The 15,982-nt window shown below is 41.3% G+C and overlaps 1 protein-coding gene across 2 annotated transcripts in view; it reads left to right on the forward strand.

The window, feature by feature from the left end:
* Positions 1–15,982, forward strand: part of DCDC2 (doublecortin domain containing 2) — a 142,718-nt gene that overhangs the window by 26,083 nt on the left and 100,653 nt on the right. For both annotated transcript variants that reach the window (XM_034660256.1, XM_002923759.4), the window contains exons 3-4: positions 15,099–15,175; positions 15,309–15,440. In XM_034660256.1, coding sequence (XP_034516147.1) covers positions 15,099–15,175; positions 15,309–15,440 — 209 coding nt within the window. The remainder of the gene's footprint in view (positions 1–15,098; positions 15,176–15,308; positions 15,441–15,982) is intronic.

Raw genomic sequence — 15,982 nt, forward strand, 5'->3', positions numbered from 1 at the left:
TTTGAAATAATTTTAGGCAAAAGTTGCCAAATAATGCAGAGAATCCTTCGTATGCTTTGCTGCATCCAGCTTCCTTTGTTAGCAGCTTACACAATCATGGGATAGTTACTGATAGCAGGAAGTTAAAATCGATACCGTCCACTGTTTTACAAATCTTATCTAAATTTTGTCAGTTTTGACACTGATTTTTTTTTTTCCGGGTCCAAGATCCAATTCAGGATCCCACACTGCGTTTAGTCCTCATATCCTCTTAGTTTCTACTAACCTGCAACCGTTCCTCAATTTGTCATGATCTTGACAACCTGAAAGGTTAGTGACTTTGTAAAACGTCCTTCGGTTTGGGTTTTCCTGATGTTTTTCTTGTGATCAGGTTGAGGTTGTGCCCCGTCCAGTGCATCGTGTTAGAGGGTACTGTTGGGGAAATAGAGTTAAACGCAAAATCCCCTCTTTCCAGCCAGAAATCCTCTCCACAAAGCAACAGAGGAAGAAAGCACTATGATTATCAACCAAGCATTAAACCAGAGTGTGACGGGCATCACAGGGCAGAGATCGCAAAGACACAAGGAGATCTTACTCTTTCATACAGCCAAGCAGATGCCCTCCGCCATCCACATTTTGAAGATAAAAAAATAACTGCTTCTCAAGTAGAGGACTTGAGAACACACACAGTTCATCCTGAATTCACCGGGTAATTGGGGTGACCAGTCTGTGTTAGCTAGTTGGCTTTATTCAGAAGAAAACCAAACTACTCATATTTTTATAACACACAGTTTTGCAACTTGGAGCAACGTGCCCACCACCTTAGGCTCCTGTCCACTGGCTGACGCTGGGGGATAACGGTGCGATCTCGCTTGATGTTTACCAACATCCTTGGTCCTTAAGGAAGACATTCTTGGGACCTGATGTTGATAAAAGAGTAATCTTCAGAGGGCTGTTGCATACATTTCCGACACAGGAGAAAGTACCTGCAGTTGCAAGGTTTCTGAAGTAAATCCTCCGAGAAAAAGGTGGGGAGAGAAAACTTCTATTTTCATTAGGGAGAGCTAATCCTTTTGTTTCGTCTTTGTTTTTAGTCTATATGATGTTTGATATGCCTTCTCATTAGTAGTATTAGTTTGGACCACTTGACTGAGGTGGCGCCTTGTCCATGGTGTGAGATAGAGATGTAATTTTATCTTTTTCCAAAGGTGCATGGGCTACCCAGCTGTCTCAGGATCATTTATCGAAAGCCTGTCTCTGCCCCAGTGATCTGAGATGCCCGTTTGACCATACACCAAATTGCCAGTGTACTTAATTTACTTTCGTCTATTCGAGTACCACACTGCTAAATAAATTTTTAAAACCGTAGCTAAAAATTATGAAAATAGGGGTGCCTGGGTGGTTCAGGCAGTTCGGTGTGCATCTCTTGATTCTGGCTCAGGTCATGATCTCAGGGTCCTGGGATGGAGCCACAGACTGGCCTCCACACTCAGCGGGGAGTCTGCTTCGCCCTCTCCCTCTGCCCCTCCCCCTGTTCACGTGCTTGCTTTCTCTCTTCCTCTCTCTCTAAATAAATAAACAAATAAATAATTTTTAAAAAAAGTTAATAAAATTATCAAAATATTAGGTTAGAATAGGTGAAAAGATATTTAAAGTGAAAATTGTATTTTCCCTAAGCCCATCATTGAAAGAGTTGGATTTCATTTTTGTAAATTCTCTTCTACTTTTTCTCCATATACATGTCTGTCTTTCATTTATCTCTCTGTGTGTAGAATTGTAATCACAGAATACATCTTTACAAATTTTATACATATCATATATATATTTTATAGACTTTATATTATTGACTGTATTTCACTTACATTGCTTCTCTATTTTTCACCTTTACATAGCGTTTGTCCTCATTTTTGATAGTAATGTGCACTGTTTTGTTGAGTTGGTGCTTAAGTTACGGTTATATTTGGATCAGCTCAATTGTTTTTGCTCTGTAATCTAGTTAACATCTTTAAGTATATAACTTTTTCTACTTCTGAATTATTCTATCAGGATAAATGTGAAAAATTCAGGGTCAGAGGGTATATACAGTACATTTTATGCCTCTGGATATGAAATTCCACAGAGTTTTGAAAAACTATTATATTAACCTAATGTTATCAGTAATGTAGTTTTGCCCCAAATCTCCTCGCATTGGGACAGTGGTATTTAATTAGTCTCAAGAATATGTAGGAATTTCGATTTTCTTAAAGCACTCTGAGTTTGGTAGTATTTTGGTACGTGTTTCTCTTGTTGGTTGAAATGCTTCAAGCAATCTCTTTGGAAAGAGAAAAGTAGGATAGTAATTTTGTACAAATTTTCCAGTTTGCACCAGTTATATTTGGATAACGCAGCTTCGTGCCCTGGTGCGGAAGTGGTTTGCTTTCCTTGGGCTCCTTCTTCCCTCTCCTTTGCCCAGCCGACCTCCTCTGTCCTCCTTCTGGTCAACAAGGTCCCATGTTCTCTCGTGGTTGGGTTCAGTACCCTCCTTATTCATGACTCCGTATATGTGACACATGTAATTTTGTGACCCCAAGTTCTCCCTTGCTTCGCTTCTTGAGCTGAGCTGCTTCTGTGTATGAAGGGAAGCTGGATGTTCTCTTTCCTTCTGTCCTGAATGCCTCCTACACGTCCTGGCTTTGGCAGGTATAGATACAGGTATAGATAGGAAGGAGCTTATCCCTAATTTATTCTGTGTTTCCTGCAGACACTAATAATGCCAAGCAGAAGGGCCCCCCTCCACTTCTTTACCCTCTTTTCAAGCCCTGAACTCACTTCAGCAGGGTTCCATGCCTTGCATTCCTCTTGTGATGCTCTTGTCAAGCTCTCCCGTGCGGTCCGTGTTGACCAATTCAGCAGGCATTCTCCTGTCCTCATCTTAATCTGGCTGGGGACAGCTGGCCCTGGAATGTTGTACTCTCTTGGTTTACCTGTTCCTTGTCTGTCCCGCTTTGGTCCCGTCTGCTGTGGAATGATTTCTCCTCTGTAATCCAACCCCTGTCTTTGCTTTCTGCTCCCTCCCTTGGCGAGCTCACTCAGCGTCATGGCTTCACATCTGATCACCCCCAGTTTGAATCTCGAGCCCTGGCTGCTTCCAGGAGCTCCAGCTCGCCTATGTGGTGACACGTCTGCTTGGAGTTCTCACGGGCATCTCCAGTGTAACGTCCAAAACGAGACCCTTGATTCCACAGCTGGGGTGGATCTTCCTTCTCTGTCTCCTGTGCAGCACCCCTGGATACCCACCTGCTCAAGTCCCCTTTCCCTCGCTGTCCACATGCTTCTTCCAGTAGGTTCTAATTTCTACCTCCAATATCTTGGCTCTACCACTTTTTCTTTCCCCGTAGTCAGGCCCTAGGAAAAGCCACCCCTGTCTCTTACTTGAATAACTCTACAGACCCCCTTTTGGTTTCCTCACCTCCAGTCTTGTTTTCTGCAGTTCCTCTCCAGGCAGCAGCAGCTGGAGTGACCCTTGTGAAATCTGTTGTCAAGACTGACTGCACTTAGGCTGACATCGAGCCTCCCCTCCTTGGCTGGTAGGGTTGTGCATGGTGCCTGCCAGCTTGTCCTTTCCTGCTCTCACCCGCACGCTCTGGCTTCTTGCCACCTGTCTTATCTCACCACTGCCTCATCTTCCTCAGAGCACTTTTCATCAATTGTGATTATGCATTTTTTTTTTTTTTTTACTTTTTGTTTGCTACTGACCCCTGAACTATGTTCTATGGGCTTCTTAAGGGTGGGAATCTTGACTCATTTACCAGTGAGCGCTCAACCCTTACCCTAGTGCCCGGTACACAGCTGGTAACTGTGACAACTGACAGATGTCATTGAATGAGTGAGCCATCTAATGTGGAAAGAAAACAAACCATGAGATGTGTGGAGGATGTTTTTTTGAACAGTGTGAGTCAGCGACTACTGTTATCACATTGACTTTTGCTAATTCAAATTTCATTACTATCCTACTTGTTCTGTGAGGTGTATGGTTGCAGACGTGCCTCTATAAGCAGTTGGAACTGAAGTTTATAGAGGATTTTATTAAAAACCCAGTTGACTGGGTTTATCTAAGAGTTATGAGACTACACCTGTCTTGGATCTGCCTTAATGTACATAATGCTGTTTTGTTCTGAACTTTAGAGATCTCAATTGCCTTAGCAGTTCTTCGACAAATAGGGTTAGCAAATGATATTTTTAATCGTTTAATTTCAAAAGCTTTACTTTTCATTTGAGACAGGTAGCATTTTGATCATATGTTAATATTTTTGGATAATGTGGGAATTTGAAGGGAACCGAGAGATGACCAAAATGTGGTCCCCTCGTCCTATGACTGAGTGGACGTGGCTGCCCAGGTTGGTGAGGCCACTGGCCTCAGTGACTCCATGAGGAGTGGAGCTCCTAAGGCCTTGAAGTTGCCTCCCAGCCCAGCGCTCCTCAGTAATGTTGTGCTGCCATGTTTACGCCCACATCCCACCCCACAGGTAGCTCCACGAGGTGGAGAACCCCCATCTGCCCCCTTCAATACCTCCTCGTCAGCACGGAGCACAACCAGCACGTGGGGGTGAAAGACTCACAGCCCCTCAGAACGCCAGGGGCCCTTCCCTTGGTCTCTGCTGGTGGGTTAATAGCGTCCTTGGTGCTTATGAATGGCTGAATGAAGATCACGTACATTTGGCACACTCTTCTGTGGAAGTCCTGGGACTCAGTAACTTCCTTAAATGCAGGTGAAGCTGTTCTCTGCCCTGCCCACAGGACCAGGCTGCGTACTCAGCATTGCTCCCTTTCATCTTGCATTGTTATGGACACACTTCCCGCTGCTCCGCATTCCTAGTGGAAATTTTACATTCCGTTGCCTAGCTTGGCTTGGTAACCAAAATCCCACTTGGGAAAACAAAACAAAAATGACAGTGGCGAGATAGTAAGCGGGGTATAATGAGTGAAGAAGGAATAACAAAGAAAAGACAATTAAAAATTAATTTTTTTAATGCTTGGTTGGTGGTATTTCCTGTAATTTCTCCTGAGTTCTCTTGGGTTAATAGGTTATTTTTTAACTTCGTCAGGTCATACTGTCCTCTTCAGCACAGCATTAGGGAGACTCAGGCAGACTTACTTACAAATGCCTTAAAAATGACTCAAGTCGTGTTCGGTTTTCCTATAAGGTAAAGTGTCCCTTGCAAATAATATTTTTAGGATAAAAGTAATAAATGTGAGGTTTAGCATTATACATTCAGAATGTTTAGGCTTATCTGATTTAAAAAAATATTCTACAAAATGCAGTAAAGAGAAAATTGAATGAGAATGCCAGTGGTTTAAAATTTGTGATATGCTGGGACATTGACTTGATGGTTCAAAATTTGATGACAATTGATGGCATTCTGCTTTTTAAGTCAAGGAGATTTGGCGATCTGGACACTTTATTTAAATATATAGTTATACTTAAGGGTTTTCCAAAGAATGTGTTACTTATACTTGATATCTCTTGGTTCACTTTTTAAGTTTTTTTTTATTAGATGTTATTTTTTTAGAGCATTTTCATGTTCATAGCAAAATTGAAGGGAAGATACAGAGATGTCCCGTTTGCCCTCTACCCTCACACGTGCACAGCCTTCCCCATTATCTGCATCACCTGTTAGAGTGGTATATCAACACATTGTAATTGCCCAGAGTCCATATTTACATTAGGGCTCACCCTTGGTGTACATTTTATGGGTTTGGACAAATTCATAATGACACGTCACTCTTGGGTCACTTTTAAGCTAAAAGGAAGTCCTTTACTGTGCCATGGTTTTGAATGGCCATGCCATTTATTTGTGACTTTGTTTTGAATTGTTTTCCTGATCCAAGGAAGGAAGGCATTCATTTAGAGAATAGTTCAAAAGACAAATCTGCAAACTGATGGCGCTGTATCTTGTATTGGCAGAAAAATAACCTATGAATAAGAGATACTAATCCACACTTAACGGATGAATCCAACTCCTTCCTCTGGGAATCAGCCCTGGACTGGGTACAACAACATGGGGACCTACAGGGGACCCAGGGAGAGATGAGTGGTTTCATCAGCTCATGGAAACTAATTGGACCCTTCTGGGAATGTTCTAAACAGCCTGTTCATTATAATTTGAGACATCTTCTATAACTAGGTCCTCACTGAAGTTAGAGTAGTTGGAATTATTATTATTATATAACAATGAATGTATTCTCTCCAAAGTATCCCATTGGCTGGGCTGATTTTGCCACCATGCCTTTCTGGAATATCTAGAAAGTTCTGGGGGCTAAGGGATTTAAACGTTCATTCCCATTGAGGTTCCATAAATTATACTGATATAATCATGTAAAGGATATTTGAGAGAGAGAAACTTGAATGATCTTGAGAAGATATGGGGACCACTGAATAAGGGCATTCTAGGTGTATATATGTAAATATGTATATGTATATATGTATATATGTATATATATGTATGTATATATATGCATATATTCAGTTACAGATAATTCAAGAAAGATCTTATTTAAATAGGTGTGAATACGTGTCTGCTACACCTGCTAGTGGCCCATTTCTGTCTTGGGCATCATTAGCAGTGGAATTGAATCCTGCTTGGGCTGGGAATCAGAAGTGGGTTCTTGGGTCTGCTGCTTTGCTTATTACGTGACCTTGACAGATGAAAGACTCATCTTTTCCCATTCATACAATTAGAATAACACTCACTTCATAATGTTATTTTGAGGAACAAATGTCACTGTAAATGAAAACATTTTATCTTTTTTAAAGATTTATTTATTTGAGAGAGTGAGAGAGTGCATGAGTGTGGGGAGGGGCAGAGGGAGAGGGAAAGAGAGAATCCTCAAGCAGACTCCCCACTGAGCACAGAGCCTGATGGTATTCAATCCCAGGACCCTGAGATCATGACCTGAGTTGAAGTCAAGAGTCGGACACCTAACTGAATGAGCCACCCAGGTGCCCCACTGAAAACATGTTATAAATTCTGATGTGTTTTACAATTACAAACTTATTTGAAAATAACTAGCTTGTGAAGATGATGTAAAAAGTTAAGATAACCTATGGAAAGTTGTTTGATGCAGTTCTAGGCATGGTATACACTAAAAAATATTGGTTTGGTATCAGGAGAAAGATCTGGACTAAATATAGAGATTGATCATCTTCAACGAAGTGATGTTGATAATAAATAACGTCAAGTTGGATAAATGTGACCAGGGAGAGTGTTTGAGTTAAAGAGAAGAAGGCTGGGGTGGACTCCTGGGGGAAGAACCAACATTTAGGCGTGGGCAGGAGTATTTATTAGGATAGGAAATTGGCAGTGTTCACAGAAGGATGGAGTTGGACAACATATTGCTGAATTCGGATGGAATTTCCAGCTACACATTCCATGTTTACTTTTCTTTACTATCATAGAGGATCATAAACCCCAAATATCTATTCCAGATTAACAGTATTTCTGGAACTTAGTCTCCCTAAGTCCAAAAGAGACTAGTACTAGAAAAAGATATTTTAGTATGTCAGATATTGTATAGGATATGTTTTGTAAGAAAGACCCAAGGTTAAAATGTGTATTTGTTTTAAAAGACCCTTTAATAGAAATCTGTTATGAAAATGAATAGAGCACATGGACATTATGTATCTCTTGTGATTTTGCATTGATACAAAAAAATCTGGAGAAGATTCAAGATGGTAGCCTCAGGAAGACCCTGAACTCACCACCTCCCACAGACATACCAAATCTACATCTACCTATAGAACAATTGTCTCTGAAAGAGACCTGAAAATTACCTGAATATCTACTCCAAAACAAAGAATAAAAAGACCACATTGAGAATTCTAGGAGAGGCAGAGACACAGTCTTGACCAAAACCCCACTCCCAGTGCAGCTACCCACAAGATGTAAGGATCTTGCAAAAATGGAGCACATCCCTTGGGACCATGCTCTGGAGAGATGAGCCCTCCATATGTCTGGCTTTGAAACCTGACAGGGCTTATGTCGAAGAGACCCAAACAGCTGTAGGAAACTGAGACTCTGCTCTCAAAGGGCTTGGGCACAGACTTGCTTGCCCTAGGACCCAGCGCAAAACCACCTCCAGCTTTTCACACCATGGGATTGCTTGTCCTGCTCTTTTACTGGGCTCTTTGCTTTTGTTACACTTTGCATTTATCTATCTATCTATCTATCTATCTATCTATCTATCTATCTATCTATCTATCTATTTATTTAACAGAGAGACAGCCAGTGAGAGAGGGAACACAAGCGTGGGGAGTGGGAGAGGAAGAAGCAGGCTCCCAGCAGAGCAGGGAGCCCAATGCGGGGCTCGATCCCAGAATCCTGGGATCATGCCCTGAGCCGAAAGCAGATGCTTAAAGACTGAGTCACCCAGGTGCCCCACTTCTTTGCATTTAAAGAAGGTCCTATGGGGAAGAATTAGTGGGTGAGATAGACTTGCCCTACATCTGGGTCTCCTCTCTCATGTCTGCCCACACACTGGCTCTCTGTCTGTGGAAGGTTTTTTCTTCTGCCTGCTGTGCCTCTGGGGGTGAAAGCAGCTATAGGTTTCTTCTCAGAAAGGGCTCATCCCTGTCTGATATTTAGTTCATTTAGACTTCTTTTTTTAGAAAATATTTTTATTTTTATTTTTTTAAAGATTTTATTTATTTGTCAGAGAGACGGAGCACATGGAGGGGGAGAAGCAGGCAGAGCAGGCAGAGGGAGAAGAAGGCTCCCCACTGAGCAGGGAGCTCGACATGGGGCTTGATCCCAGGACCCCGAGATTATGACCTGAGTCGAAGGCAGATGCTTAACCAACTGAGCCCCCAGGTGTCTCTTAAAAAGATTTTTATTTATTTATTTTAGAGAGAGAGAGAAAGAGGGAGAGAGCATGAGCAGGGGTAAGGGGTAGAGGGAGAGGGAGAAGCAGGCTCCCCATTGAGCAGGGAGCCCAATGAGGGACTTGATCCTAGGACCCCAGGATCATGACCTGAGCTGAAGACAGACACTTAGCCAACTGAGCCACCCAGGTGCCCAGTTCATTTAGACTTCTTTGCATCCTAAGTTCTTTGATGCATTTAAAAAAAAAATTATAGGTTCCAGTTTAAGATGGTGACGTAGGAAGATCCCAGTCTTTGTGGCTCCCACCTGGGGGACACCTCTTGACTGCCTGGTTCTGGAGGCCAAGGGACCTTGTGTTCCTGGTCCTGTGGTACTGTAATAATTCGTGTCACCCAGAAAGGAGCTTAAATCCCTATCTCACACCCCAATTCTTGCAGTTACTGACGGGAAACACTTCCATATTGCCTGGTTCCAGAAGCCAGTGAGGCTTATGCTTGTGGTTCCCACAGGACCATAACCAATGAAGAAAGAGTTCTTATACAGCTCCCATGCCCCCAGGACCAAGCAAGAGGCAGCAGATCCAGGAGCTCAGTCTTTCTGTGAGGGAGGCCTATGAGCTAATCATGATGGCAGCCTGAGGGGCAGGCTTCTAAATTATACATGCTGAGAGACTAACTGAGATCTTCCGGAGACCTTGGAAGGTGGGTGCTATCTTCATGTTCTCCCTCTGCCATTCTCCCGAGCACCAGTGTGTCCTAGATGGGAGCTGTACTCACAGCTGCTACCCTGGTTTTTATGTCTAGAACCCTAATTTTTGTGACTGCTACCCATGGGACCCTGCCAGATCTCCAGGCCAGTGGGGCTTATGTTTGCCATCCCTAAGGCTATATACAGAACTGTATATTTTTACATGCTTTTAAAAGCTATTGCCTGAGGATCTAGATTCTAAAGAGCTTGAATCTAGATGCTGAGAGCTTCTCCTTAGGGACACTGACAGGTCTTGGCACATCTTCAACTACTGGGAGCTCTTAAAAGTGTAATAGGCTGCTTGGGCAAGCTCAAAGGATGGGAGGTGACAAAGGGCTGGGACAGGGTTGAACAGCACTTACCTGCTACACAAAGCCACTTCCTCAAGACTGGGAGAGTTGGTTGTTTCGTATACTGTATGGAAACGAACACAGAGAGTCAAACAAAATGAAGAAGCTGAGGAATCCGTTCCAAATGAAAGGATAGGATAAAACCTCAGGAAAAAAACCCTTAATATGATGGAGCACTTCCACTTCTGGGTATTTTCCAAAGAAAATAAAAACATTAACTTGAAAAGAAATATGCATCCCCATATTTATCGCTGCATTATTTACAAGAGCCAAGATATGAAAACCACCTAAGTGTCCATCGATGTGTGATTGGATAAATATTGTGATATATACATTTATAATGGAATATTATTTGGCCATGAAATATTATTTAGCCAATGAATTCTTTCCATCTGTGACAACATGAATAGGTCTTAAGGGCCTCAGGGGCATTATGCTAAGTGAAATAAGTCAGAAAGAGAAAGACAAATACAATATGATCTCTTTTATATGTGCAATTAAAAAAAACCAAAACAAGCTCATAGAGACAGCGTATAGATTGGTGGTTGTCAGAGGTGAGAAGGTGGGTAGGAGACATGGGTAAGGCGTCAAAAGATAAAAGAAGTTATATAGAAAGGATTGAGGTATAAAAAAGGGAAAGTACCTTTATAACATCCCCTCTACTTATTCTACTCCAGCCTTCCCCCCCAAGACTAAGCACACTTAAAAATTTCACTCTGTGTTTGTGAGGGTGTGTACTAGTATGTGTTACAAGTATATGACATGGGATGTTTACACATAAAAAATTATGCTATTTAGCTTATCTTTCAGTTTTTGTTGTCACGTTGGGAACAATAGTCCCCTACAAACTTCTGCCTCCTAACCCGAAGTGGAACTATCCTTTAGTTTACTTGAATATGGAAAAAAAAAAAAACCCTTTAAACATGGAAAAACAATCTGACACAGGCAGAGCAGATGCATTTTATTTATCAAACTACATACCAGTTATTAGAATTTACTTTCTCAGATATGAAAAAGGGGAAAATAGTGGTAGGGAAACGGTGTAACTTTTAGTGTCTCTGAAGGATCTGTGTTAATCTGAAGGTTAGAATATGGCACAAGACTCATAATAATTGAGATGCAATGTAATACCATTGATAGAAATCCAAGGAGAGAGTGAGTCAGCTATTCTTTTGAGAAGTTTGGTTATTGTCCTCACCTCTTGTTACACAGCCTTTCCTTGCTACACTGGAGTATCTCCATGATAAATGGTTTCATTCCATGAGGCTTAGGACATATTCCCAACGTGAGCTATCCTCTGACAGAGGCATTTTCCGATTGTTAATTATCATATAAACCATCACCACAGGACATGTACCATCACCATCCATCAGGCATCTTGGCCAGTCTTCCACGTAAAAATTAGTAGGGGTGCCTGGGTGGCTCAGTCTGTTAAATGGCTATCTCTTGATTTCATCTCAGGTCATGATGCCGAGCCCCACATTGGGCTCTGTGCTCAGCAGGGAGTCTGCTTCAGGATTCTCTCTCTCCCTCTGCCCCTCCCCATGCTTGCTTGCTCTCTTTCTCTCTAAAACAAGTAAATAAATCTTTACAAAAATAGTAATATTGAAAAAAGGATAACTACTTAAAATATTTCTTTGGAACAATTCCTAGTTTGGACGTGTCTGCTATATTGACTGTTAGGAAAGTTATTTTCAACTCTGATGTCTTCTATGAAAATGTTTGGCCCTTTTCTTCTCATTTATCAAAAAGTGGTGAAAATTGATGAAATATTTTGTAAAGGACTTTGTTCTCCTCTTTGATGCTGTTGTGCTGTCTTTGCAAAGTAGTAAGGAAGTTTCCCCAAAGATTACCATTTGGAGAACCTACTGTTTCTTAAATCCATACAATAAGGATAGTAAAATTGAAATCTCTTTGTGTGGGTTGGCATATATTTGGCAAATAAATGACTTTATTACATTTTTTCCCCCTAAATGCCTAGGTTCATCTTTATTATGGTCACAAAAACCAGATGTATTTTTTTAAAAAGTTATTTAACATTGACTTTTAGAATTGTATAATGTATATTTACAAGAGGTTGGCGGTCACTCGATTTTTGGGATGGTGCTCAGCATCATTTTCTCAGGCCCTGAGACTGAGTTTGATCATCTTGGCCTGGATTTCGAGAAGTTTCAAGAGGTGATGAGTACTGAGATTTGAGGCAGGTGGATTCTCTGAAGGATTCAGCCTAACAGCCCTAGGGAGTGGCATTGCCTCTTGGTTAATTAGTTCATGGAGCCTCCCTTTGGGCTAGTTTAGCAGGATTATCCCTATTTTTGCAGATTAAGAAAATGAGGTGTGAGGGCATTGAATTGGTTCTCGTTGAAAGTGTTGGCAGTCAGTCCTGGAGCTCAGAATCGTAGACCTGTAGTCAATTACTCCGTTTGTAGACTTTGGTGTTATTATTTCAAAGATATATTTTCAAAGCAATAACTTTGTTTTCACTGAGCTCATTTTTATAACAAACAGATTCATATTTTTTGAGTCTTGTAGGTTTTTACTTGAATTTGACCCAGCGGTGGTTATTGTCCTAAGTGTCATGTGGCATTTGATGAACTTGAGTTAAATCACATATCAACTTACTAGGTTCACATGAAGCATTGTGGGCTCTGAAAAAGTGTTTATTATGGCCATCTGTGACATAAACACAATCTAAAGAAGATAGAGACTAAGGGATATTTTGGAAAGCACCTGGGATTTATATCCGGAGACCTGATTCACCTCATTCTAACAGAGTAAACATGATTACGTCACTTTTGCAAACTTTGGCTTTAGAACTAGTTTCTAGAAAAAATATGAGCCAGGTATTTATTCAGTTCTCTGTCTCCCTACCTACTGACCTACCTATCTGTTCACCTAACTTCCACTCAAGGAATGAATGACTCTTCTTTCTGATTAATTAGGCTTACCTACTTCTCAGTATCCAAATAAACTGGCTTTTCCGAGACAATGTTGAACCCAGTGAAAAATCCAGGCAAGAGGTCAGCTGTAAGCATGTCCCCCCATTACTTTGTGGTGGGTTCCCAACTGACCAAACCAATTAGGAGGATTATTAGTGTGCTGGGTCCAAAATGAAAGTTGGAGTTTTGAATTGATATGTTTTCATTTGATTTGGTCCCATAGTCCTAGATTCCACAACTAACACTGGCCAGCCATTGATCAGTCACCAACAAAAGTCATTCCCTTGTACCCAGGGTCTGAGTGGGAGTACCTCATGTCCTATCCCTGGGTGTCCATCCCTCCCTAACTAGGTGTGTTGATGCTTAACATTATACTCATATTTCAAATACTATTTATTTTTAAAGGGCAAGGGAAATTGTATGGACTAATAAGGAAATTTACAAATTTTAGAGACCTAATTGATTATTATGTTTTCTGTTATCTAAAGCCATAATTCTCTACATTAGTACCAGGTGACCAATCCCTCATCCCTGAAAAGGAAAAACTTCTGGAAAAACTTCCCTTACATGCAGTTGATTTGGTTTATTTTTGTGTGTGTGATTGAAGTTATTATTTGAAATGCCAATTAAAAAAATGCACTGTAAATTAAAAATAGTACCTTTTCCAAAAACTTTGTTGTTTTATACAATGACCTTACTTTTTTTTTTTCAATTCAGATATATTACTTGGGGATTATTTTTTCAGTTTCTATTATTAGTATATTTGAAAACAACCTAGTTAATTATAATGACTCAAAGAAATATATATTTAAGGTTAATCTTCAGTTTACCTGGTTAATCATGAACATTTGGGGAAAATTTTTGCCATGCTGAACGAGGAAAACAATTATTATTCAAAACAAGTGGTTTGATTTAATGCCAGTAACAACTTATACACTCAGAATTATATAATTATTTTTAAGTCGTGCATTTATGAATTTCTGTATGTTATGTTTATAGATATGTATGCTCTAAAGAAAAATAGCACGTTTTAGCCAATTTAACAAGAATTTTGAAGTTATTTGTTTATATAATATGTTCACCTTCACCTTTAATTCAAGAATCCAACAGGAAGGTCTTAAATAATCAAAGTCAAGAGGCAAGACACTGGAACAAAATTACTAGAGTATGAGGTATGTGCTCAGTACAGTACTAGGGAGTACTGAGGGTAACACCCAAGGGACGCAGTAGGGACAAGCAATTGAAAATCAAATAAATAAAATGTGTCATGTGTCAGATATGGTAAGTGCTATGGGAAAATCAGCAGGGAAGGGTGCTGGGGAGCCAGGGATGTGGCAGCAGCTTTAAGACAAGCAGAAGATTAATGGATCCAGTACAGGTAGCTGGAGACAAACCCAAGGTGTAGGTTAGCTTTATAAAGGGCTCAGGTTCCACCGGAGACAGTCAGAAAGGAGAAAAATGGCAAAAAGGAAGATGAGGTGGGTTGTGGAGGGAAGGGAGCTCCGGGGGCTTCATGCCTGTTGGCCCCCATTTCCTTAAGTTTGGAAGGAAGTGATCTGCTGAGAGTGAGTGTGTCTGCAGTGGAATTTTAGAGTGCAGTGTGAGGGGTAGAGATTCAGGAAAAAAAACCCCATAAATAGTTGAGTAGGGAGGAGAGGACTGCTGGAAGCCCAAACCTGACCTCAGGTGAAGGGGCCCTGGGGGGCCTTGAGCTTCTTGCCAGTGGCCCTGGAAAGCCTGGAAGTAAAGGCTTGGGAAAGTGGGCTGATGGAGAGGGGAGAAGTGGAATCCGTGGGGAAAATGGGATGGGGTCATGTGCCTGGGGGGGTGGGGCTAGATGGGGTCACGTGCCTTGGGGACAGCGTGCCTAGATTCAGCCCCAGAGTGAAGTTCCAGATTTTGTAAGATTACTTTGTTCCTGTGTTAGGAAAGCAGTGTTTAAAATGTTGCCTTAAAATTCTCAGGATAGGCCCGATTGTGGGCACGGATCATGAGCAGTAAGCCAGGGCTTAAGGGAAATTTTTCTTGAGAGCTTTGTTAAGGGCCTGCGATATTGCTAGAAAGTGGGCCCGGAGTGTTTTGTAATTGGGGAAAAAAGCGCAAGATTTTAACAAAGGCGCAACAGGTCTCAGCCTGTCCCTGAAAACCTGTAGTTTTAACTCCTAGAAAAAAAAGAGAGAACCTCACAGATGCTCAGTGACGTGCATTTCTTTGCTTTTCTAAAGGTGAAGCCGGTAATGCATAGCAGGATCAACGTGTCCGCTCGCTTTCGAAAACCCCTTCAGGAGCCCTGCACCATCTTGTAAGTGGAAGACTTTTACCTTGAAGTTGGAAGGTTGCTTTCCTTGTGGTTTGGAATTTGTTTTGTAGCTTTAAAAGTATAACTGTTACTAATGGCATGGCTGGCTGGTTTTTGTTTTGTTTTGTTTTTCCAGCTTGATTGCAAATGGAGACCTCATAAGTCCGGCTTCTCGCCTTCTCATCCCCAGAAAAACCTTGAATCAGTGGGATCACGTGCTACAAATGGTCACGGAAAAAGTAACTCTGAGGAGTGGGGCTGTCCACAGGTACGCCAGAGTCATCTTCCCTGGGGGGATGGGTTTCAGAAGCGTTCAGGAGAATCCCACCATGCTCAGGAGTCACTGGTCCCCAGTCTGGCTCCGGAGCCTGTGCTCTTAACCACTAAACTGTTCTCTAAATAAATGCCACAAATTTGTCATTCATTATATATGAACTATCTGTATCGCCATTGCATGTTTATCTTACTGATTTATAGACACTCTTTACATATTAGGGCATCTGGCCTTGTCTCCCATNATCCCAGAACGCCGGGATCACGACCTGAGCCGAAGGCAGACGCTTAACCGCTGTGCCACCCAGGCGCCCCTCCCATGAGTTTTAAATATGTTTGCAATTAGTATTTTTGATTCCTTGTTATTATTTTTTTTTGTATACAGTTAAGTCGAATTTGGTACAGTCAAATTTTCAGCCTTTTCTTGTGATCATTAAGTTTTGTGACTAGCTTAGCTTTTCCTCATTCCAAGATTATAAAAATATTCTGCAGTGTTTTCATCTTATACTTTTAAATTTCATTTAAACCTTTGATCCT

The sequence above is a fragment of the Ailuropoda melanoleuca genome, chromosome 5, assembly GCF_002007445.2.
Source record: "Ailuropoda melanoleuca isolate Jingjing chromosome 5, ASM200744v2, whole genome shotgun sequence".
In the NCBI taxonomy this organism is placed as follows: domain Eukaryota; kingdom Metazoa; phylum Chordata; class Mammalia; order Carnivora; family Ursidae; genus Ailuropoda; species Ailuropoda melanoleuca.